Source organism: Paramacrobiotus metropolitanus, unplaced genomic scaffold, assembly GCF_019649055.1.
Source record: "Paramacrobiotus metropolitanus isolate TYO unplaced genomic scaffold, Prichtersi_v1.0 Parri_scaffold0000161, whole genome shotgun sequence".
Lineage (NCBI taxonomy): Eukaryota > Metazoa > Tardigrada > Eutardigrada > Parachela > Macrobiotidae > Paramacrobiotus > Paramacrobiotus metropolitanus.
The window spans coordinates 74,690-101,093 of record NW_026570381.1 but is presented as its reverse complement, the minus strand read 5'-3'; the positions used below and the strand labels follow the sequence as shown (position 1 = coordinate 101,093).

General features: G+C 43.6%; 1 protein-coding gene and 1 long non-coding RNA gene across 3 annotated transcripts; one reads left to right on the top strand and one right to left on the bottom strand.

Annotated features, from left to right (window-relative positions):
- The first annotated feature begins 9,314 nt into the window (after nt 1–9,314).
- Nucleotides 9,315–14,355, top strand: LOC129600029 (uncharacterized). 2 transcript variants are annotated; one of them, XR_008692008.1, is made up of 4 exons: nt 9,315–9,774; nt 9,989–10,356; nt 10,791–11,156; nt 11,215–14,355. It is a non-coding gene; the product is annotated as an uncharacterized LOC129600029 (long non-coding RNA). The 2 variants fall into 2 exon arrangements; XR_008692007.1 differs by having other exon boundaries at nt 9,334–9,774; nt 10,791–14,355.
- A 9,525-nt stretch (nt 14,356–23,880) lies between these two features.
- LOC129600030 (uncharacterized) lies at nt 23,881–26,087 on the bottom strand. The gene is made up of 2 exons (XM_055498414.1): nt 25,017–26,087; nt 23,881–24,142 (listed from the first exon to the last, which is right to left on the bottom strand). Exons 1-2 carry the CDS (start codon nt 25,921–25,923, stop codon nt 24,063–24,065), a joined length of 987 nt encoding a protein of 328 aa, XP_055354389.1. The 5' UTR covers nt 25,924–26,087; the 3' UTR covers nt 23,881–24,062.
- Nucleotides 26,088–26,404: the final 317 nt, after the last annotated feature.

Here is a 26,404-nt window from a genome sequence, read left to right as displayed (position 1 = left end):
ACTGGAACGACTGGTAAAAGCGACAATGAATCCACAACTGCCGGCATGGCGTGCGTGGTGGAATTCCGTCGGCGCGCCGTTGGCTGACGGAATCCTTTCGGATCCGAATTTTCTGGGGAGCATTTACAGCAATGTGACGATGTGCTGGGGTGCTTGGTCCGGTTTCAAGGAAATTGCTAATATTATCTCAAAAGTGTTTTCGGAAATGAATACCAAACTCAAAGACGACTTCGAGGTGTTCCGACAAATACTGCTCAGCAAGAACGATTTGTCTGCCGAGGCAGTCCGCAGAATCTGCACGAAAGAGAATTATGTCAATGATTTCCAGAATATGGGAGCTCTTCTAGATGCAACAGAAAGTAATCTGTTGCAAACCGTCTTGAAGTTATTGTCAGAAAGGCAAAAGGAATTTGAAAAAGCTCAAGTTAAGACAGAAATGAGTGTCCTGCACAAAGCCATCAGCGACCTTGTTGTCGGTCACATCATCCGAACGGCCAACTCGCACCTTGTATCACCCGTGATGTCGCAAGTGGCCGGTGCTATCGTGCGCAGCATTTCAGAAAAACTGCAAACACTTTTCGTGGTAAGCGAAGCTCAGGACTCGAAAGATCCCGAATTCATCGACCGCCGACGAACAATCAAGGGACAAATTGAAATGAACGCTAAAGAATATATGATCAGCTTTCAGCGGCGAGAATTGATCGCTAGTATAACAGAAGCCCTTGAGCGCTCACGAGAAGGCGGAATAAACTCTGATGCAGAAAACAGCGCCGAGATCTTGCAACTGGCAAAAGCGATTGCCGATAACAAGGCCATAGATAATCCGACATTGCTCGTGCTTGCAAAACTCTATAAAATCAATGTCAAAATCGTGCAAAATGCGACGGGCAGGCCAACAAAAGACGAGAAAAAAGCTGGTGTGCGCATTGTCGTGTACACTCCACCGAAGCCCGGTGAAGCAAACGGGATCGGGCATTACGAGCTGGTGGACGCTGACGGAGATGGCTTGGAAACCGAAGGGAACACAACAGGAGCAGGCGATGGAAAGGGCAACCGGTATGACTGCGGCTACGACATTTTATCCAAGCTGGCGGCCGGTAATCCTTCGGTGTCCGAGCTGCGACTCCAGGCGGCAAATGCAATGCTTGCGGATCCGCACACTACCCGTAACATACTCGATATCCACAAATGGTTCGAAAATAACTTCGCTTATGAAGCGTCGCGTTACCTGGGGGTTGGAGGGTTCAGGGAACAGAACCAGTGGACGCCTACAGAGAAGTTAGGAAAAGCGCACGGATACATTTACGCCCTTCTACATATAGATGCAAATGGCGTAGTCAGGATAAAAATAGGCTCAGCCAAAGATCCCCGAAAGCGAGTGAAACAGCTCTCAAAGTGCAACAAGGAAGAATATGTGCTCTTTCATATGAGTCCTGTATATCTTCGATGGTCTTCTGAATGGAATATTCACCAATTGTTAGATTATTGGTGGAGTCCACGGCAGGATGATATCAGAGGGTTCACAGAATACTTTGAACTGGATGAAGACCCGGTGGAAGCAATTGATCTGGCAGTATCAGTAATCGATTCGATTTGCGACCAGTATAATCAGCAATACCTTTCGTACAATCAGTCGGTGGCGCCGTCGGAGGCGCAGTCGGAGGCGCAGCCGGGGGTGCAGGCGGAAGCGCAGCCGGGGGCGCAGTCGGAGGCGCAGCCGGGGGTGCAGGCGGAGGCGCAGGCGGGGGCGCAGTCGGAGGCGCAGCCGGAGACGAAGCGCCGCAAAGCATTGGAAGACAAAACCAACTTTTTGCCTACGCATCGAACGAATCGTACTTCTAGTACCACGCGGCAGTCGGCTGGTACCACGCGGCAGTCGGCTAGTACCACGCCGCAGACGGAGGCGCCGTCGGACGACGTTCAAAGTAGTACATCCAGTGAAGCGAAGGACTAACCGCCTAGCCAAAAATTTTATTCAAAAATTTTGAGCGATCCTTGTTACTCGATACCGGCCTCCCAGCGCAGGCTTACAGTGCTGTTACTTGGTTAGCTATTGCTTGCTTAAAACGTGAATGTATATCGAAAGTAACTTTGGTTACATGCACTGGAGCCTGCAGAGATACTAAGGGTTTAACCTCTTAACCTGGTTTTCATAACATTGTTTTCTGGCTGTTTACTTAACAGGAAAATACATCACTTACGCTAGCACCATAAGACCGAGGCGAAGCTAAACCCTGTTGTCCATAAAATTTGGTGGTCGGAACGTCAATAAAGCTGGTACATAAATATTGCTTGTACAGTTGCAGCAGAATATGGCATAAATGGTTTTCATCCGGAAACACCGCGGGACAATTAAGTCAGGCGGCTCCAGTGTTGTATTTCACGTCTTCACTGGTTGATTGTTTCTTAACTTTTATCGGCTGTAACACTTGAAATAGAAAGGCTGGTTTTAACAGCTAGGCCAGTCCAGTCCTTTACTAGCGAGAAGCCAACATGGATCAGTTTTGACACAAGCTCGCCTTTCCCGATACTGCCTTCTCGCAAGTTGTTCTTTAACCTTTGGCCCAGTTTATGTCAAGAGTGGTAAGCAAGGACGAAAACGTTCTCGGGTCCGAATGTCGGAACGATTCTTACATCCTCCCATACGTGTTAGTTGGAGTCGTGTTGGTGTAACGAAGTTTAGTCATTACGCCTGCCGCACGGCGTACGATCTTCCGTGAGAACGCGCTCCAGCCTGAAAGTTGTTGACCAGCTCTAATCTGACACTGCTAGGAGCTCCTGTTTTGGACGAAGCGATCGCTCCAGAGAAAGCGGCGGCTTTAACTACTGCGTCCGAGAGGATGCAGCTACTCTGTACTTCCTCGTCACCATGCCCTATACCTATTGAGACACTGCCTTGGTGCGCCCAAGATCATTTGTATGTTACGGTGCTGCAATGCTTGGAAGTATCCGCATCAATTGTTCAAGATCGATCAAGTGCTACGTTCCTGCTTCCAACTGCTGTGCAATGTCCGAACCAATCACGATCATCCGAGCTGGCGGCAAGCAAGCCTGCCGGTTAGCAGAGGTGGTATTGGTATACGCCGATCGGAAGAATTAGCGCTCCCGGCTTTTCTAGCCTCGATTCATTCCGTAACCGGAATAGTATCCTTACTGCTTCCCGAACGACCGGCGGTTGATCTCACCGAAGCTCAGGAGAAGTGGAAGACGAAAGCTCGCTTAACTGAACTGCCCGACCTTGGGGCACACAGGCAATTTGATACAACCTTTTGCTGATCGACAAAGATTTACCCGATAGTTTGACGAAACGACAACTTGATGATCGACAGCTGGGTGAAGGACCTTTGCTGAAGACCGACACTTTGCTGACGGTACTTTGATGACCAACAGATCAACTTCACAAGCGCGCTAAAAACCCAAGAAACCTAAACAACCTAAAAAAACTGGAGGAAACCTAAGAAACCTTACAAAAGCACAAGAGAAAGAAAGATTAACGAAGATAGCCTAAGAAAACCTAAGAAAACCTAAGAACACCAACAGAAACACGACCAAGGCTAAGAAACCGAGAAGTCAGAAAGAATGTAGGGACTTAATAAAATACTAACAAACCTAAAAACCGAATAACAGCACTCAAGAAACGAAAAAACTGTAGAACCTGGCCGAAAAGCAGACCTTCGGTCAGCAAAATGGTTTCCGCAAAAAATCTGGCAACAAAATTGTAGAAAAGCGAATTGTCGGTCCACAAGTTGTGTTAATCAGCGATATGCCGGTGAGCGAATTGTCGAGCAGCTAAGCGGAGGCCTGCAAATTGACTATCCACTCGGGGCTTTACGGCCGCGTCGGAAACGCAAACAAAATTTACGGCAGGCGCTACTTTGGTCCCGAGAGCTACCGGTCCCGAGAGTTTTAGTCGGTTCATCAATTACATAATAACATTCGCCGGATGTTTTACTCGAAGGACGTGAAAAATGCTACTGCGTGAAAACGCTAGGACGATTAGAGATCATTAGGCCATTCGAGACCAAAATTAGGGGACATCCATAAATTACGTACGCAGGAAACCACGATTTTTTCACCCCTCCCTCCCCCTTCGTAGTGGTCCGTCACGTTTGCTTGACCCCTCCCCCCTGGTTCGTTCAATCGTAATACATGGAGCTGACCACACCCTCCCCCTGGGTTCGTCGAGGCCGTCACAGCTTGTCACACTTTTTGGACCCATCCCTCCCTGGTTCGCTGCGTACGTAATTTATGGATCCCCCTTACTACAAGTTTGCTAACTTAAAGCTGCTGAAGTAAAATTAAGTATGCGCTTTTTGTTACTTCGTCTACAGATGAGCCTCGACTGTAATCGTTAATCGGAGATCTGTCAATAATGTCGCCCTCGATCAACCTGTATGAACCGTCCTCGGTTCGATCCACTTGAGGGCCTTCAAAAGATCAGCAGTTTCATTGGGCAACAGACTTATTTCAGTAGTAACGAGCTGTGTTCGTGCACCTTCGATTGCAGCAGCAGCGGCATACAGTAACATAGTGCCAACTTCTCCGTATGCGACAAAATGAAACGAACAGTGGACATCTGCTGAGTGTCAATGTTAGACTGCGAATTGTGCGATGCTAATTTTTTGAAGCTCACAAAAGCACGCACAAACAATTCCACTTTAGCACTCGTATTATTAAGCTACGCAATAGTGTAATTGCCGCAGTTCGTTTAAGCATGAGGGTAGCCAGCCATCCATACACGTATCCATCCATCCATTCGCTGCTGCGATACCTAAATGGCAAATACCGTTTGCTTGCTGTACCAGAAAAAAAGGGCCTAGACTCCAACTCTGACTCTGACTCTGATTCTGACCACTCAAACTCTGACTCTGACTACTCAAAGTCTGACTCTGACCGCTCAAAGTCTGACTCTGACTCTAAGGTTTCTTAGGTTTCTTAATAGGTTTCTTAGGTTTCTTAGGTTTCCTTAGGTTTCTTAGGTTATTTAGGTTTCTTAGGTTTCTTAGGTTTCTTAGGATTCTTAGGTTTCTTATTTTTCTTAGGTTTTTAGGTTTCTTAGGTTTCTTAGGTTTCTTAGGTTTCTTAGGTTTCTTAGGTTTCTTAAATTTCTTAGGTTTCTCAAGTTATTCTTAGTTTATTCAGTCAGAGTCAGAGTCAGAGTTTGGACAGTCAGAGTCAGACTTTGAGTAGTCAGAGTCAGAGTTTGAGCGGTCAGAGTCTGAGTCAGAGTCAGAGCTTGAGCGCGGGCCGAAAAAAAGCCTATTAAATGCCTGAAGTCCGGCGTCGCATAATATTTCGAAGTAATGCTCAGATTCAGACATTCGGGTATCTTCCAACGCCTATGTAGGTTTTTTGTGCATTATGCGCAGTAGAAACGACTGGTAACGTGTGTCATCACGATCCGGAGCTTATCTACGCTCTGAATGGTCAAAACAACTATACCGCACGCATTCAAGATACCGCGCTGCACAGCTCCGTTTTTCAACATACCCGTTCTTATCTCTATGAATCATAACTGATGCACCATGGTGCGCTGCACTGGCCGTATACCAGCCAACAGAGAAAGATGTCTGACTCTTCGTAATAAATGTATCAAGCAGACGCTGCAAGACTGCAATACATTGCAAGCACTGCCTTAAGGGAAGTGGCCCGGTACATTGTACCGAATTCGCGTTCACACACGAAAACTTCCACTTTCGCGCACTCCTAAACACATTTTTGGTACGGTTTACGACATTCTGTAGCCGGATGAATTGTATACATTGCTCAGATTCAGACATTCGGGTGTCTTCCAACGCCTACGTAGGTTTTTTGTGCATTATGCGCAGTAGAAACGACTGGTAACGTGTGTCATCACGATCCGGAGCCTATCTACGCTCTGTATGGTCAAAACAACTATACCGCACGTATTCAAGATACCGCGCCGCACAGCTCCGTTTTTTAAAATACCCGTTCTTATCTCTATGAATCATAACTTATGCGCCATGGTGCGCTGCACTGGCCGTATACCAGCCGACTGAGAAAGATGTCTGACTCTTCGTATTGGCGTGAAAACCGTTTATGCGCCAAAGATCTCCTTATAAACCGATCTTCTTTGAATTTGCGCATAAATGGACGAATGTCTAAAGATCGTTTTATACCAAGCCAAATTTGCAGCATTTTTTCAAATTTTAAAATAATTTTTAAAAAATTTGAAATCCGTTCTAAAATGTGAACAAATTTCCGGACCGTGGTTTGGGTGAAAACAATCGTCATGTTTGTATATGTGCGTTTACATGCGAAATTGAAATTTTTCATGCCTATACACAAATTTGGTACTACGTACCGTGGCTAATTCCGTAGATCTGATCGCCTTACAGCCAGAACGTTTTGCAACCTAATCAGAAGACCAGTGGTTACACGGCCTTTGGCTCATGTGCCAACTGTCCATCCGGGGCTTGCATAGTCGACGACAGGAAAGTTTCGCCGACTTTAAGCACCTGACTGTCAGGATAGACAAGGAAAACCCTGGCGGTAACTAATGAATTTAGTTTAGAACTTTATAATACACACTAGTCAGAGAGCTGAATAAGAGTGAGAAAGCAGAGACGGAAAAACAGAGAGGTGCTCTCACTCCTGCAAACGGTTAAAGACGCCTATTGTGGCGCACACGGCAGCGCGTTGTACAAGCCCATCCAACAATTCTTTGACCGCTGTAAGCGGGAATTTAAAGAAACGTGGGCTTGAGCCATTTAATGTGCTTCGACAGGTCACGCCACATGGGTCTGCGCATTCAGCGTAAATAATCAACAAATCTGCATGTGTTGCAGTTACTGTATCTGTGATATACATTGTAATATGTTTAGCATTGTTTATTGCCATCATAATTGATATTAATTTTATGCTTTTGTAACAGTATTATCTTTGCTTTGCAATACAATATCGCGGTGGTAATATCCATATTACTTTCAAATTACTGATTGCAACATGCCCGGGCAAAAGATGATTGATTCGACGTTGGCGATTGCAGTCCATCGAGCTCGACAGACTCATAGCTTATCTTCCCTTGCTAAAATGTTTAACAAAAGCAAATCCTGGATTATCTATGTGTTGTCCCGATTTGATAAGCACAGTGGGTTGCTCCTCAATCGCAAGCCACGGGGGAGAAAATCAAGCACATCTCCAGAGCAAGACGAAGAGCTCTTGCAGTTTGTTAGAGAACATCGGTTCGATTCCCTACGCAACATCGCCGCTGCATGGAGCGCGCTGCATCCAGACGGATTGTGTCGGTCAAGTATTCATGCGCGCCTGCAGGATGCAGGATGGTCCAAGGTAGGGGCTGTTCGGGATGATTTGACAGAAGACCACAAACGCAAGCGCCTGGAATACGTAGCTGCGCAGTTGTACTTATTCGAAGAATGGAAGCGTCGCCCGCGGGAGGATGCCCTACAGCCATCACCATTTTATGTGATGTTGCACAGCGACGAAATGTACGTTACGCTTCAGGGAGGGAAAGTTATGATGTGGAAAGCGCGAGATGAAGATCGTTTTGGACCGGACTTGCAGGTTCCACGGGTGCGAGAAAGAAAGGGGCTGATGATTTGGGGCTGCATCGGAGCGGAAGGCGGTCTGTGCATCCGGATTTTAGACGGCACTCAAACTGCGGCAAAATATGAGGACCTGCTTACCGAGACGCTGTTGCCGGCAATGGACGGCCCAGGACCATGGACTCTCCGCGGTTACACATTCGTTCAAGACAATGCAAGAATCCATACGGCGGCTAGTGTACGAAATTTTTTTGAGAGAGAGGGAATCATTTTGGCCGACTGGCCCGCGCGGTCTCCGGATCTAAACGTGATAGAAAATTTGTGGACTGTGATGAAACAATATATCACCCGTTTCCAGCCACAAAACCTGGTGCAGTTGCGTCATCTGATAAGAGAAGCCTGGGTGATGTCTGCCACAACAGAATTCTGCCAGCATCTTTACAAATCTATTCCAGTGCGATATGAGAAGGTCTTCCACGCGGGTGGCGCTCGAATTGAGTACTGATATTTCGTTCCATATTTGGTTTTATGGATGGTAGTTCATAAACTGATCTGTTTCTTTTGTAATTACTGATAATTTAACTGTGATAATTCTAACTGCGATCTGTTTGGTTTTGTTGATTAACCTGATAATTTTAACTGTGATGATGGCTTTATCGGTGATTAATTGTGATCTAATATATTATTATTGGTTGAATATGATTTTATAAATATATCTGCCACTACACTACGATGCGTATTTGCATTACTGTGCGCGATTTATATGCGCTGCGCTTACAGCGGTCAAAGAATTGTTGGATGGGCTTGTATATTTCGTATGAGGTGCTGCAGTGATAATCATTTCGCACGTGATGCCGGTTCCTGGTAGCACGTCGATGCGCCGGCCTACAATTCACTGACCGACAATTTGCTGACCGACATGTTGCTGACTCGCTGACCGACAATTTGCTTTTCTGCTAAATGGCTGACCGACGTTTTGTCGAAACATTTCTGCTGACTGACAACTTGTTTTTCGGTTCGATACTTTGGTTTTTAGTTTTTTTGACTTCTCGTTGTTTTTTCTTGGGTTTGTTAGTTTTCTTAGGCCTCTTAGGTTTTTTAGGTTTCTCACGTCAGCAAAATGTCGTCAGCAAGTCGTCGGTGTTCACAAAAAGTTTTTCAGCGAATTGTTGTTTCAACAAACTGTCGGGTCATCATTTCGTCGGTCAGCAAAAAGTCGCCAGCAAGTTGTCGGTCAGCCGGATAGTTGTTAGTGTGCCGATGCACTGTTCTGAGCGATGCATCAGCGGAAAATCTGGAGCGTCTGATTCATAACTTGCGAAAGTAATTATCATATTATTATCCACCCTAGTTGTGTGTCTGGAAAAATAGGAAGTAGCAAATGGTAATGGCGACGAACAGGGGTTGTAATAAATTGGCTGCATGCTTGTATACAGGGGGAAAAACCGTTTTAATCGAACCAATTCACGGCAATGCTGCCGTCACCCGACTGGAGTGTGAAGTTACGGCAATACATACATACGGCTAAGTCAGGCGCGGTTCATAAGCACCATGTTTAGTCACTACGTAAACCTGGAACCGGCAGCAGTACAGGGAGACGGTTCGGGTAGACTGGTTTTGCCTCCTGTATATATAATTATTATATGTGTACACTATGTTCGTGTATCGCTAACGTATCACACTGGCTTATAGGGATATAATGTGCCTTCGTTAAAGTTTAAACCAACATTGTACGAGAATGTTTTGCGGTACGCACCTGTACGCTGCGCGACTGGAATTCAAAGTGTATAATTATTTTAAGCAAGTGCAGTACAACTCAGCTGCTTACAATTGTTAGCGATGGTGTACAGATAAAGCATTCCCGGTAAGATCTGAGTCATCTCATTGCTTTTATTTTACTTGGCATGTATCGCTTTGCCGTCTGCACCACGCCGTATGGATCACGCCGTATTTGTCGTGAATGTTGCATGATTTCAAGGTGACATTCAGGTGTATAATGTTTCCATTAGGTTTGATAGTAACTACACGTACGGATTTGAAATACGGTTCTTGCCAGACGCTTATGAGTTGTGAAGCCGTGCTACAATGAACTGGTACTTAGTTAAAAGCTTGATATTTTTTATTGCGCAGCCGGCATTTGGGATGTGGCTTTGCATCTCCCTGTGATGATGCACGATCTTTCATCTTACTAACAAAAACCAAGCGTCTTGGGCATCGATTTGGTCACAAGTTGGCGTGCGTGTATTTGGTAAGCATATCAAAATAACTTGAAGCACATGGTACGGCTGTATTTCGGTTAATGAAATCGTTTGAAAAATATAACTCCAGTAGTGACTGGATATGAGATTTACATGATTATATATACCAATAAGCTGACTCTGAATGCTCTATCGTGTTTTCTGCTCGTTAGAACAGTTTTCTGAGTAAAATAATGCATAATGCATGTGCTGATTTCGTTTCAGATAACGACAGCACTTCAGTTCCACGGGGTTGCGGGACCATGTTACCATTTTTGTGAAGGGCATGACGATACAGTTGAGATTTCTCAGCGAAAAACTTTCGGCCGACTAAGCCGAGTCAAAGTACCATTTTTTAGGTTTCTAATGGGGGTTTAGTTATCGGGCAAATAATCCACGCTCCAATATTCCACTTCGTTCGAAGCTTTGGAAATGGCAGTTCATGGTTCTGATAAAATACATCGGTGCACAACCGATACTAAGCAGTTGGGTGTCGCCCTTGAACCCCCATGCTTCGTCCATACTTTGCCCATTGAACTAGTAGCACGTGTTTTCTCTTTCTTGGACATTTTCGAGATTTCCGATTGCTCGATGTAAGCCCACCAGGGTAAAGGATAATGAGGATATTATTATTCCCAGAAACACCGGTTTGCAGTAACTCAAAACTAGCGATTTGGAGAAACTGTAACACTACAACAACCATACGTTGAGGTCTCATGTGTTTTGTGAGGTGTTTATTCGTTTTACAAATACAGTATTGGAAATTGTGTTTTTCTGATCAGGTGCATAGCTGACTGTCGAGAAATCGTGGAATACTCGATGTCACAGCAAACATTTTTAAAGCGGTAGTCAGAAAACAATAATAAAAAATGATTTCAAGATCAGAAAAATTCGCTGATTATTAGTCCTATGCAGCAGCCTATGCTCGAAATCCTGCTAAGTCGTACTACAATAACTTTGTACTGCACTTTTTTAAATAATTTTATTTTGACTTGCTCGGCATGCATTGACCGTTGTGATTGATTAGCGTTTGCAAGCGATGGAAGGCCATAGCTCATTCACCGTCAGTCCAACGAACCATCGCCAATGACCTGTTCAAACTGGAAACGTATGGCTGGAGAGAGTCAAACAAGTCGTCTAGACCGGATTATGCTGCTGTGGTGCGCCGCAAGATTGAGCAACTCGTGACCAGATTCATAACTCGGACATCGCGTACTCTAATTCTGCGATGGCCACTGGAGAAATGCCCACCCGCTGCGGAACTCCGTATTGAGAATTGGTTTCACGCGGACTACCCGGACCTCGATGAATACACGTGTGTGACCGGCAAAAATGTCCCCCCTGTCCCCCCGGACATTTTTGCCGTGTCCCCCCTGCCACCATCTCCAAAACGGTAACCCTTTGGTCAGAATGGTGACGTGGGGGACCTACAACAGAAAGCTGATTTTCAGGTCGATCGGTGACCTTTGAAAAACTGCCACCAGCGTTACCACAGCGTTACCAGTCCAAAACAGCTAAGAGACATCAGTCACCCAAGGGACTTTACTGCCGAAATAAATTTTCAGGTTTCGGGCATGGGTGACATTACTGCCGGAACGAAATTACTGGTATCTGGCATGGGGGACATTATTGCCGGAACGAAATTACTGGTATCTCGCATGGAGGGACATTATTGCCGGAACAAATTTAGTGGTGTCCGGCAAGGGGGACATTATTGCCGGAACGAATTTAGTGGTGTCCGGCATGGGGGACATTACTGCCGGAACGAAATTACTAGTATCCGGCATGGGGGACATTATTGCCGGAACGAATTCAGTGGTGTCCGGCATGGGGGACTTAGTGTTCTCCTCTTTTCGAGCCGCAAAGATAACTTTCGGCACAAATCTGCTCGTCTCAAACGCAAACAAACACCGCTTCGGTTTTCAAAGAGAAGTTACAATGGTTTCAGCAGCTAATAAAATTGTACACACAGAAAGGATCCATCCAACGAGTTTAAGCAGCTTACGGCGCAGTAAGCGGTTTTCGAGAAACAAACAGAAATTAAACCCGCATTTTTGGCGAGCTACAAGTTTTTCCTTTTACGCAAAATCTGAAGTTAAGGCGAAGGAGCCAAATTTTCAAGGTACCTTACAGGCACCCCTTAAAGCTCCCGTATATTTAAGGCACCCCTTTTCCCACCTTGTTTATTACAGGCATCCGACCTTTGCAAATTAGTACATTATAATATATAATAGATTCACTGTTTTCAGATTACAATACAGGTTTATTTATAGTAGATAACATTATACTGTAATAAACATTAATTTTTTTGGCGTCGACTTAAGTCTATCAGGCTTTCCAGCCGATAATAGGACGATTGGCAAATCAGCCATTCTAGAACGAATTGGTACCGCGTCTTCTATTGTGAGGCATCCAGAAACTCCTTTTTCAGATGTGATGACAGTATTGTTACTGACTTTTCCGGCGTCACTCATTACCACGTTCACGAAAGCGTTTGGATCTTGCACACGTATTCCTGTTAAAACATGATTAACCCTTCCATCTTCCGTATGAAGGTTTTCTATTTTTGTACCTTAATTTTCTGCCTGAACATAGGTGAGGATATAACATGGATGAAAAAATCCACCGGCCATTTTTCCGGAGATTTTTCCGCCTTTCTTCTCTTAGTGGTCCCGGACCGTATAATTATGAACTTTTGGAAAGTGGCGTCAGTATGTCTTAAAATCTTTCTCGAATTCTGCGGAAGAAAGGTCATCCTTTACGTCATCGACATTTTCGAGTGATAGGGAGAGTAAATCAGGGGCCATTGCTTTCGATGGCCCCGGTGGAGGAGGGCTGATTGAACCCGCCGTAATATGTTATTTGCCGGTATTGAACACAAAATTACTGTTGCATTCCTAACATGACTGTGCAGCACAATTAATTCACCTTTTGCCCATAGCAAGTTTTTACGTTTTTACTGTACGTATAAAAAAACAAATCAATGTCGAAATATGTAAATAATATTATTTCACATTATATGTGATATAGAATGGGTGCCTGCTGCCTATAATAAACGTTGGCTTAAAGGGTGCCCATAACGGTTTCCAATTTTTAATTCAACTTCGTCTAAAAACTGCAAGGGTAAATTAAGAATGCCCGTGCGTATTCGATATTAAGTAAAATGGGAAAGGAAATATTAGGTGGCACTTGAATTCTAGCAAACAATTCCTAACTTTCATTTGACACTCACTTGCATCTAGCCTGATACGATCATAATTGAGGTAATGGCGTTACTCCAGTCGGCATGCACTTTTTAACTTACAACAGTATGGTCTCTGGGTGATGCACCCTGGCCCGAGGTCACAGATCGCACAACACTTTTTGCAGAATTTAATTAACCTCAAGGCACATTCATAATTTTCACCATGCAAAATTCCAATAGGAAAGTTTCATAAAAGCGCATTTATCAACGGAAGTGGAAATAGTGTGTGTTAAAACGCATTGCATACGTTAATGTAATAAATATGTTTGTAAAACTTCACTGTACCTTGCGCAAGACGACTAAGTTTAAATCCATTGAGAAACGTTAGACAACTTCCGTGTAAAAAGGTTTCGGTTACTTTGTGTATGAAATTTTGTATTGTTAATGGATTTCTTGATTTTTTAAGACAAAACCCGTCGTCCGTTTCAGGCTCTGCGCGAAACTAAACCAAGCAACTCATACTATTCTTCTTGACATTTTGTCAAGGTTAATTAGGTGGTCGTCACACAATAACGATGCCGTAAAAAAACCCGCTAACAGTTATAAAAACAAGCTAACAAAGCCTGCGCTTAACAGCTGAGAGACAGGGTCATTTTACAATATTGGGTACGGGTCTGTACGGTTGCTTACGTGTAATAACAAAGTTTTGAAATATTTGACGCTTTTCACTCGGCATTAAAGCGGATCTCGGCACCAGAACAAAACTCACAACTCAATTCCCAAAAATTATGTTTTCTGAATCCTAACATAATATTGTCCTAAACAGCAAACTGCGGACAGCAACAAAAATTTCCATAGAATGTCCAAGTTAGGACATTAAGTGGTTCTATGGGGATTAAACCAACAGACTAGGACACAACCACCTGAACAAATAGAACCACATAGAATCACAATAGAACACATAGAACCGCAATAGAACCTTCATAGAACACAATGGAACCGCGTGCAAAGTCACAACCCGGCAGGCTCCCATACTAGCCCCCTTTTTTGGCGCCCATAGAACCACATAGAACCGCCATAGAACCACCATAGAACCACCATAGAACCACAATGGAACCACGTACATAGTCACAACCCGGCATGCTCCCATACTAGCCCTTTTTTCTCGCGCCCATAGAGCCAGATAGAACCACAATGGAACCACCATAGAACCACAATGGAACCACCATAGAACCACAATGGAACCACGTGCATAGTCACATTCCGGCATGCTCCCATACTAGCCCTCTTTTCTGGCGCCCATAGAACCACATAGAACCGCCATAGAACCTCCATAGAACCACCATAGAACCACAATGGAACCACGTACATAGTCACAACCCGCCAGGCTCCCATACTAGCCCTCTTTTCTGGCGCCCATAGAAGTACTAAAAGTCTCATTATGGTTCGATCTCTTTCAAATTTTGCACGTAAATGCACATGGCAATGAAGATCGTTTTTACATTGATCCACTGTTCTAACCAGTTTTTCAAATTTTAAAATGAATTTCAAAAATTTTAAAATTCATTTTAAAATTTGAAAAAAATCATGGAAGTCTAGGTCGGTGTAAAAACGATCTTCATGGCTATGTACATTTACATGCAAAATTTAAAAGACATCGGTCCATAGTGAGACTTTTGGTACACCTGAATGCATTTAAACTTTTTGGAATTTTCTTACAGCCATAACTCCCGCATAGGATGGTGCGCGCACAAACGGTTTTCACGCCAGTGTATACAAATCATTTGGCTACAGAATGTGATAAAACCAGAGGAAAAAGGGTTTGGGAATCCGCGAAAGTGAAAGATTTCGTGCATGTACACGAATTTGGTACCATGTACCGGGCCACTTCCCTTAAGTAGGTAGCCAAAACACGTGTAGTTGCTAGTTGAGTTGCATTTCCTTAAATGCACGTGTGATACAGATATATTTGTGACGTAGCAACCGTTTGGCTGCCACAGACTGCGGTACGCTGCGTGGAGCCAGTGTAAAATATGTTGTGCAGCAAAATTAATACGGGACAATGAGTACTGTGTGTTGGAACTAGCAAGAACTGTATTTTTGGCTTATCTTGTAGAATGCTGTACGGATTAAAATTGCCTTGTAGTCAGTCGGTAATTAACGAGAAGTGCCAAAGCGGCTTTTGCTTGCGTGAAATCGATTACGTAGGATGGGCCATTCTCGTACCGGAAGTACTGATTAAAAATACGGAAGTAGTTTCGGAGAACTAAAAATCCTCGAGGAATTCAGGAGAGCCCTATATCTCTAAAGTCTAAAGTGGAATTTCTGGCGAATTTCTTAAGTAGGCGGAAGGCCGCGTCAAATGTCCCCGTACGAGTAGCGTTAATAGGATTTTCACTTTTTTTATGAGAAGGAAAGGAATGTGATGAACTGACCTAGCAGCCATAACTGCATGCCATAGTCATTAACTGGTTACAGTCATTATTATGGCCATACTAACTTACGATTATTTAGGATATTATTAAACAGTAATCTATGAGCAGCTTACAATTCATGTGAGATTTCCAATATTTCCCAAACAACTTCTTAGAGTCGGAGCCGTTGTGCGTCGCCGCGATAGGCGCTTGTAAAGGTCGGTAATTAGCTGTGGCACAGTCTTGCACTTGCTCTGTGTTTACTTTGTACGCATAACCTTTTTATCTTATCAAAGTACCTGAATAGATACCGAAACACACCGCTCGCTTTTCGAGAATTAATAAACTTGCGATTTCCTCTGAACTTGTTTGACGATGCACCATATACTGCGTTAAAACTAACAGCGGCGACGTTTATTACAATTTCGCTGTGTGCACTGCTATCTTGCGCAATATTATGGCTCATGTGCAACCATCTGCATTTATCTTATCACCGTAACAGAATAAATATTGAAATACAGCGCAGGCTTGCAGTGTAAGAAGCGGTAGACGGATCGTTTCTTATGAACTTACTGGACAATGAAATGCGCCGTACGCTGCATTATATATAATCAGGGTTCACAACGGCATCGCTTACCATGCGCATGCCGCGTGCTCTGCTTTCGACTGCGCCACATAATGCGGTTACTCCTTACAGTGGGAAGTCGTACCGCTTCCCGCTTCGCAAACATTAGCTACAAAGTCTTTTTGCGCCATAACGGTTTCCGGATGTATGTATATTGCATACAGATACATAATGTAGCTGTACTGTTCATGATTTCAGTGCATCGATAACGCAGCGGAAAATGATTATTTAGGATATTATTTAGGATACATATACATAATGCATCTGTACTTTATATACAGTGATTTATTGCTACAGTATTGTCCTTGCATACGCTGGGTTCAGTCACCAGTGCACTCACAGTTCGTATTGAAAAACCACAGCTCAGCCATACAGCTTAGGACAAAATGGTCGCATACCCAACATCTCCACATTCAGTACGAATGCAGCGCAGTGCACTGTACGACTGAGTTCAAAATATCCGTTTCGTACAAGTGCACTGCACCGCTTGCGTACAGAATGCTGGGTATGGGGCTATGCGACCATTTAGTCCTACATTGTATCTTCCACTGCCGTTAGCGCAGTGGAAATAATTTTCATCGAGATGGACAGCTCTTATATACTCTTACTGCTATTCACTGTCGCTCTGCTTATCTTTGTGTGGCTCTTCACTTGTTTGGCTTGTATCTTATCTGTTAGTTAATTCATTAATTGGAGTTAAAATCCGGGTGACCTGTTTGATCATTGACTGTCTTTGTTTCCCTGACCTACTATGTTATCTTTCCCGGATTCGATGTGGTTCATCATGCTAACCTGACTGACTGCTGTACTCATTCTCGATTACCGTATAACCTCTGCTAACATACACTTCTTTATTAAATACACTTCTCTACAACATACAACCTGTAAGGAACCGAATTGGCCCGCATGGTATAACACAGGGGGATTCTCTTTATAAAATTCACCTCTTTATAAGCCTTACATACACTTGCCGCGGAACCAAACGTAGTTTTACCAGTGCAGAGAACCTGTGAACCTGTGAACAATCAATCCGGTTAAATATTGTTATACAAAAGCAACCGGATGCAATGCAAAGCTATCTGAACATCGTCAAACAATAGCGAGCAGCGTAAACGTTGTTTGTGCTAATGCCTAATGGTAATTACTTATGTAAAAATAAATATTAACAGTAAATGTTTTATGTAATTCAAATTAGTAATGTATTGCAGTTTGTACTACAATTACTCGGTACTTGCTAGTTGCCAATGCCGTAATGTTGCATTTATATAATAATGCGATGCCCAATCCCCCACCTCAAAAAATACACCAGCGCCCCTGGGGACAGTTGCCTTTTATAAAATACACCCCGGTATAAAAAACGAAACTGATGGAACCGTGCCTGTATTTTATAGAGAGGTTTTACTGTATTGCCACTACCATAACCTGAATTTTTGTTAAATTGACAACTGATAACGTGTGCAGTTTTTTTTTACCACCCACCCGTCCTTTCTAACCGGTTTGTTGTGAATCGAATTCAATAAAGGGGCAAGTGGCCAGAAGGAAGGTCAGAGGGAGCAATGGGCGCGTGTCTTCGACCTCCTAATCGAAATGGGGACATCTGTCCGCTCTGGCCTTCTTCTCGGCTTCTCATCCCATTTCCGGCACTCACTCACCGAGGATCTTAACATGACATCTTGAGGTACCCATGTTATTTGCGAATGGTATTAGGTGAACTGCAAAACTTACGACTAAACGACTAAAAAGCAGTGCTACTGTTAGCTCAGCGTGCCCCAGTAGGCTATCTACAGGTATAATTTAAACTGCAAGCAGGGAATTTAACCACCGATTCACCGCTGCAACCATTACTAAAGTTTCAGACATTGCTCTTCTCTTCGGTGCAATTTTTGCGCGGCAACAGTTATTCTAACAAGATCGTTCACCTATAATTTTATTACTCCAGTAAGAACGGTGCTTTTGCCGAATTAACTAGAATTGTTTAAAAGAATTGCTATCTGGACGGACTATCATCCACTCTGCTTTATCATTAATTTTATCAGTTGAATTGAACCGGTTTTTACATTTTTAACAATGTCCGTCCGCTACACGCATTCACTTATATAGTAACGTTTTTGTGCAGTTGTTATAATTATGTTAGACAGCGACGTACGGCAGTTGTACTAAATTTTTAGATTACAAAACATCGACCCAAAGAAAAATGCAATCAGGGATCACAATCACAAAGTGCAAACTATAGGCACGCCAAAGTAATACCAACCACGTTTTCTGCAGTATTTTAGTCAACGACTGCAGCTTTTTTTCCAATTGCTGGAATGAACACAAAACGTATTTTTATATCTTTCGGAATACACCAAAGTGATAGAACTTTTTGGGTACTTTAAACTCATTGATGCACTTCGGCTGACGTCGATAAATTCCTGGAATTCTTTCTCGCCTATGGCACGGTTGGTACAAGGGTCATCGACTCATCAGTAACTGCATACTGCAGTTACTGATGACCCTTAAACCTGTGTTCAGTAGGATTCATAAAGGATACCTGAAGGATACGTTAAAGATACGGTGGGATAAAGTGGTTTTCGAAGGTGATATGCATCCAAACATCACGATGTATTTTGCGAATTGCGCGTATCGAAAATTTTGCTAATGTGGTGAATCGTTTTAGCTGGAATATTCTACAGTACCCTTTGCGTATCCTCCATGTGTCGTTTGTGTATCGTGTAATTTTCTTGAATTTTTTTAGGTTTCTTAGATTTTCTTCGGTTTTTTTTGGCGGGTTTCTAAAGAGATACGTAAAGGATTCTGCAGAGATACGGTGGGATATGGCAACAAGGAAAAAGTAGTCAAAAACTGTAAGGGTACACGAGGCATACGTAGAGGATACCGTGAGATATGGCGGGATATTTCGGATACAAAGAAAAAAACACGCCTCGGGAAATTTAATATGTACGAACTTACGAAAGTCAACCATATCTGTTCCTTCTTGGGCGAAATGCCATTCATTTCCCGCTTCCCACTGGATGTCCTTTCGTCGGTTTCTGGCTTGCTGATAACCACAAATTTTCTACAATACAAATTCGGTTATATTGTGGCATGAAAGTAAAACATAATGAAAAGCCATCCAAACTAAAAGAATCTAAAACAATCTCCAATTTTTCTTTCAATAACGGGCGAAACAGTTTAGATTAATTTTATTAAATATATTTACTGTAAAGATTCCTTTTAGGTTAGTAAATATGTGTTTTGAACCTAAGAAACCTAAGAAACCCAAGAAACTCAGAAAATCTAATGAACCTAAGAAGTGAAAGGTATCTCCGCTGAGTAAGCTTTACGCGATAAACGCTGCCTGTTTGTTTGATTATTCGAAAGTTGTGACTGTGTACAATATTTCTGGGTAACGGCTAAATCCTTTCTCTAGCGTATGTGAGGACACAGTATATTGACTTGAATAGGTAATTACCGGTATTTATAAAAATGTAACAGTGGATCAGTAGCCAGCTAGCTCGTAGAATGGTATTAAGTGCAACTGTCCAACCGGGAAATGCAGCAGGTAAAACAGAGTAGTTGATGGGATAACAATGTACACGAAAAGAAGGTATCGTGTACAATATAATTATTACATTGTTTACATTACGTGGTGTCATGCGCAGAACTTACGCGTTCCACAGTTCCCCTGCACTGCTGCCGCCATTCGGCTGGAGTGTGACGTTTCAGTGTGTACTGTTTTGTTCTTTTCGTTCATAACTTCCCACTGCTCATTTTTCGACGGTGCAGGGCGACCTCATTCACTGATAAAAGAATATAATGAAGTTCTAGTGTTTTCCAACTCTGAGGTAGACAGCCGAATCGCCAGTGTATACAAATCTCCTGGTTACAGATTGTCATAAACCGAAACAAAAATGTGTTTGGGAGTGCGCGAAAGTGTAAGTATTCGTGCATGCACACGAATTTGGTACCATGTACCGGCCCACTTCCCTTAAGAAATCGGCGTTTTGTCCGGTTCAACATTTGCTGAGCAATATATTGCATGGCTGCGTGGCGCAGTACTTGGAGATATGGACTTGTACAGAGTCGTTTGGATTTTCTCCTAAGCACAGAATTCTGGAGTTGTTATATTTAGGACTTTAGGATACCTGAGTGAAGTATCAAGGTCAACATGAGCAGAACAGATGAACGGCTTAGTATCTATAGTTGTCAGTCGGTAAAGGTCTTTTATCACCTTAAACAGTCAGCTGCCACAAGCACACAAGCATCTGACAGTGGCGTATTCAATTACAAAATGCTAGTAACTGCAGTTTGGAAGATAAATACTGAATGGAAGAGAAGAAACCAAACATTAAAAAATGGTTAGAATTTTTAACCATCACGCAGACATTCGGCTTTCCGAATTAGAATTTTTCGTTGTAAAACTCAGTGGCTGAATAACAATTCGAGCGCGGTCCTAACCCTTCTATGATGGTCGATCCGGATGAACTCGAGCAATTAGTACCGAAACAGGAACTACCAACAAGATTCTGGAAAAAAAAGCAATTCGCGGCGGCTGCACAACACAGTAACTATTGTTCTTAAAAACTTCAACTGATTTACGGATTCATGTTTAAAGAACTGCAGAGTTGGAGTAATTGTTTCAGGCTACCACGCTTACAAATGGGCGACTAAGGGCTGAATATTCTTGCTAGCACTATAATGAGAAAAAGAAAAAGCAAGCAGATCTTGAAAAACCCCTGTACTCGGTTACGGAGAATGGCGGTGAAAGCGCGCGCATCATCCTGCTTGGAACTCAGCTGAAAAAACCTGGAGACGGGGTTCCTCGCGGATTTTGTACAACTCGGGCGTTTTCGCTTTCCAGGATAACATTAGCCCAGCCATATTCCGTGTCCAGGGTTGGAGATGTCCATTTGAAGGAATCTATCGTGCATAGTGCAACCGCCTGCAGCTTTCGTGCTGATATCTACAACAACGGAAAAATATTTCTGTGGGGAAACTCACCATAAGACACACACTAGATAGTTGACTGTTTTAACCGGCAGCAACGGTCGGACATAGAATATTTTCCCTACCGCGAACTTCGCATCTGTAGTGACGTAGTATTTTCCGTACATCTAATGCACTGTGCCTTGTATTTGTAGTGAGATTTGTCTTTGGATCCAAGCTGACGATGACCGGCTGACTCGTGTTAATGGCTGCGCCATAATCAAATGCGGCATAATGCAGAATTGAAAGGAAATCGTAGGGATAGCCCAGCTGGGTCGTTTGCTTCTTAGAGCGCTTCTCATAGTCCGGGAGATGCGTCGCTGAGAGAAGAAAATCGTTGGCAAATCGTGGTGTCATTCGTCATTATTTGCTGCGTACTTACACCTGATGTTGCCGGTTCGTATTCGTATGTACTGATCCCGATCCGGGCGTGTATGCTCGTGGAAGAAGCCCAGCGTGTGCAACAGTTCATGCACGATATCGCTGACCTGGCAGTCGGTGTGTAGAAAGATGTTTTGCTCTCCGCCTTGTCGACCAACATGTGATCTGCACCTGCAAAAGTTCCGTTCGTTGCAGAAATTATCCGTAAACCATATGACTGTATAACTGTACCGTATAACTGTTCGCAGAATCACTGCATATGACTGTACTACCAATATCCATTTCACGAAACAAACCCCTGCTGAAACATTTACTTTCGCGCAGTCCCAAACCCGTTTTGAACTACTTTATGCCACTTTACAGAGCAAAGTAAAGAGAGCAAAGTAATGCAAGGCAGGAGCGAATTCAAGACTTACCCTGGTCTGCCGTCGGAATCGATCAGTACGTATGAGCTCTCGTCGGTCCTATTCCGGAAGCGGATACAGTTGCTCGTCTCCCGGGTGAGGTTGGTCATGGCCGTATGGAACTCTCATAATCATTTCCGGATCTGCGAAAATCACTGTGGACATCTGTGTTAGCCAAATACTCCCGATCATGAAATGTTACTATACCTAGACGCCGCCCAAAAGTGTACACCACCACACCATCCTTCCATCGACTGCTGTCATTCCTCAGTGCATTTCCCAACATCTAACGAAGGCAAAAAGATGCATCATGCGCTACCATTATTAGTTAAGTAGAGAGTCAACTCTGGAATTATGTGTATACTAACTACACAGAATGATGCTAGATATGGCAACCCTACAGCCTACACCAGTGTTTTGAAACAGCGGTATTGTTCTTAAATAAATGCTTGGTGAAAATTAAAAAACTATAGTTGTTATAACGGCTTATTCGCGCATCTTCGTGTTGCATTAAACTTAAACACGAACTGATAATGCAAATAAATATTGTTCGATTTGGCAAAATAATCAGTGCACTTGTCCATCTAATAACTATACAAATTCTTTATGCGTGAAAACAACGAAGCAGTCAAAACTTTCGACTCAGACAATACTATACTGGGAAAAGAAAACGAATGCTTCAGGGAATATTAAGTTGGCTATGTTAGCATCAGCAGGCAGCTCCTCTAAAACGAATTAGGACAAACTGTTTCAGTGTTACGGAAAAATAACGCTAGGTGAATATAGCCACAAACTCAAATACCTAGCTGCTTATAAATAAATAGGTGTAACGGTACCGAGCTTACAATAATATCGCGCTCGACAAGCTTATACGGGCCGCTATCGGCATCACCACGGTCCAGTGAGTGTCTTGAGGAAGATTTAACACTCATCGTATAATAACTTCCTAAGGGTAAGGTGGACGGTAGGATTTCTGCAACGTCCGTCGCAACAGCAACACCAGTCATTAAAGCAAATACTCCGCAAACAACGATGGTAAACATAGAATACATCGTGATGATTACGTGGCATACATTATACGAGATGGCACAATATTTCCGATTTTGGCTGCACCTTTGAGCAACGCGAGTATTAAGAGCAATACCACTTCAGAACTTTTCTCAGTCTGGATCAAAGCAGTGTGATTTTCAAACTCCTGCGTCTATGTCTTTCGAAACAAAATTTTCATATTTTTACACATGCCTGCCGTGCAGTATCTGTTTTGCATCTGATTATCGGCTGTGAACCGAAAAAGAAGCGTTAAAAGCGGCTCAAGTCCAGATCTAATCATTCGTAAAACAGACGCCCTCGAAACGATGGGAAGTTGCGGCGGTAGTACCCGTCATTTCATCAGCGAAGTTGGCCGACGCATTAAAGAGCAAACAGGAGAAGCGCGCGCCACCGAATTTTTGTGGCAACGTCTAAGTGTGGAAATTCAGCGCGGGAACGCTGCTTCTGTTCTGGGAACGGTTGGGTGTTCTAAACAGCTTGAAGAATTGTTCTTTTTGTTCTAAATTGGTTTACCAAGTTCAAGTGTAAATGGCTTTTAGCTTGTACAATTTGTCAATAAAGTTTATCATTCGTAAACAATCCGATCAAAACAAGATAAAGTGTCAATTAAGATACTCATCCCAAAAACAAGAATCTTTCTCTTTTGTTACTGCGAACCTAACAGGAAACAAGAATCCCGTGAATAGTGACCCTGTTAGCGCATACAAACCGTCCTCTTTCTTGGCCTGTATATTTTATTACAGTAGTAAAATGTGTTCTTTTTTATTTTTGCGACTGTCACTCTCGTCATTGCTTTAAATAGTAAATTGTCTGTGTGTGGATATAAAGTGTGGCTTATCTTAGTCTAAAACAAATGGGCTGCAGTTCTGCTACATCTGACTTCCGGCTTTGTAGGCTGGATCAGTGGAAACTGAGCGGGTCCGCTCGCTGTCCGAAGAAACCGGCTCTCGCAGTCACGTTGTAGCCTTACAGCATCGAGAATTTATGGAATAAACATATAATTTTAGGTCCTTTTTCTGCAAAATTTATTTCTTTTTCACACTGCCCTGAAGCAAATTAGTCCAAAATAAAACAGCATAACAGAGAGCAGCACAACAGGGTATGAAACCTTAGAAAATTTGTCAACACTGTTATTTTTTCTGTACAAATAGTCGGCATTGAAACCCAGAAAACCAAAATAGTTACCAACTGACTGTTACGTGTAGGTTTATAATTTTCTCAAAGCTGCATCAGTCTTTGTACAATCCATCCAGAGCTGCGAAAGTCACATTCGTCAAAGAGGCAATATCCAGTTGCCGAAGATCCTCGGTGTCCCACCGATGCAGATCGTCATCCTGGCGGAGACTATTAAAGCTGTTAAAACATTAACTCCATCAGCGTTAGTTTGGATGCTAAACTGTCTGTTTTTAATGTTTCCACTCTGTCTGGACTTTGCGCTATGTGGTTGCTGTGCTACCGCTGCATACTGTTTTCATACCTGAATGGATTGTATGTACTCGTAAAATATGCGTTCTTTAACGCTGCATGCGTTCTTTAACGCTGCATTGCACTTCTGGCTCTGAGTGAAAGTACTTGCACCCAGGGCCGTAGCGAGGTCCGTGGGATGGGGTAGGCGCAATTTGGCTGCGCCATTTGCGCCCGCTTCGAAGGTCAGTCTGAGCCCACTGCGCCCATAAATTTCGAAGCCTGCGCCCGTTGCGCCCGTATAAACAAGCCGCGCTTTAATACTTTAATTAATATAAAATGTAGTTTAATTATTATAGTTCTTGATCGCCGTACATCAGACCAAGGCACATCCGGCCAAAGTCCACTCTGCGCCACGGGCGCAAGGCCAGTGGCGCCCGCTGCGCCTTTTGAAAAATCTAGAAATTTTGCGCCCGTGCGCCTGTGCGCCAGTTTCGGGCGCAAATATTAGTCAAAAGTTGGCCGAGGAGTGGTAGGCGCGCGCCAGTGCGCCTATACCCTCGCTACGGCCCTGCTTGCACCCCAGAAATTGTATATAGGGGGCAAAACTAAACGTGTTCCACCGTTTCCGGCTACTGCTGCCGTCACCCGGCTGGAGTTTTACGTTGTGGCTGAACATGGCGCTTATGTACCGCGCCAGATTTAACCATATGTATTGCCGTAACGTCACACTCCAGGCGGGTGACGGCAGCAATACAGAGGAACCGTGGAACACGCTTAGTTTTGCCCCTATAGTCATATTTCCCATTAATGACATGTTTACCATTCTGGTGTGCATGCCCAAAATTGAGTGAATTACTTTCCACGCAAACAGACGCCGTATGCTTGTACGCGAGGTATTTATCGCATGCCTCAGTCAAGGAATCTTGATTCCAGAACATACTTCGTCCAGCTTCATCGTAGTGCATTTCCCCACAGATAAAACTGACTGTACTAGATTCCAGCCGCGCGAATAGACGGCAACCAATATTCATATGATAGTGACTTCCCAATGCAAACTCGTGCACTCCTGTGCAGCTGAAGTCCATACCGACCTCCCAGACAATCTTATAAAATTGACAGGTCGAATCGCGATCTCCATCGCCATGTGGTAGTGACAGTTGACATGTCCTGACCATAAACTTCGGGATAAAATCCAAGTCTGGCAGCAGCTGAGCCTGTGGAAAGCTGATGACATGATTTCTGTACAAGAACCCAGTGGTTCGTCCAAAGAAACTGTCGTCGTCGCCTGGCATCGATAGCGAGACACTGATGTGATTCCGCAGCACCATACGGCTGCCTGGTGATGTCGGAGGCCAATTCACCGCCGGCGAATCTTTCTCGTCCAGGCGAACCACGAAGAATATGCTGTGATCTTCCTTTATAATGGTGGCTGGCCGAAAAATCATGGGATTAGCTTCGGCTAAACGCATCGCTACCTGAACAGGGGAGTTTTGCTGCGATCCTGAAGCCCTGCTGAGGAAGTGATGCGGCCAAAGGTACCTCGAGTGAATCCACTGGGGATTGATTGTAGCAGCATCAAAGTCAACGAAGAAATGGTCGCCTTCAATGTCCTGAACGTACCCAAGCCACCATTGACCGTCGTCGCGCTTCACTAGTACCGTGTTGCCGTAGTTGACTTTGCGGGAACCCGAGAACAGCTTGCGAAAATATACCGATGTTGCGTTCATAGTGCTGTTTCGACAGCTCTCAACAGTACTCGTAGAGAAGCGACGTCTGCTAACAGCCTAACACCAATGCGCAGATACAATCAACGCCGTCATCGATTTCTGGTTCACAAAAAAACATTCACTGCTTGGCAAAAACACAAATCCGACGGTTTACAGGAGCTGTAAAGCGTAAACCGTGTCGCAAACAGCATGCGGTTACTAGGATGTGTTAAATTTCCTCGGTGAATATTCATGCATGAGCATGTTACGCACGCGTAAAGCGTAGCGTGACGTAGCGGGCCGTGGTAAGCAGTTTATCTCGGAACCCGTGAACCTGTAAGTATTTCTCGCTGTACCTTTACGCAATATGCAAGAATGAGGAAACTATAGTTGTTATTAAAGTAAATTTTACTGACTGAATAATATTAATTTTACTTTGTACTCTGTATCGACCAGACGTCGGAAGTTACGTTAATAGAGTTGTCTGCTCTTGATGAATACT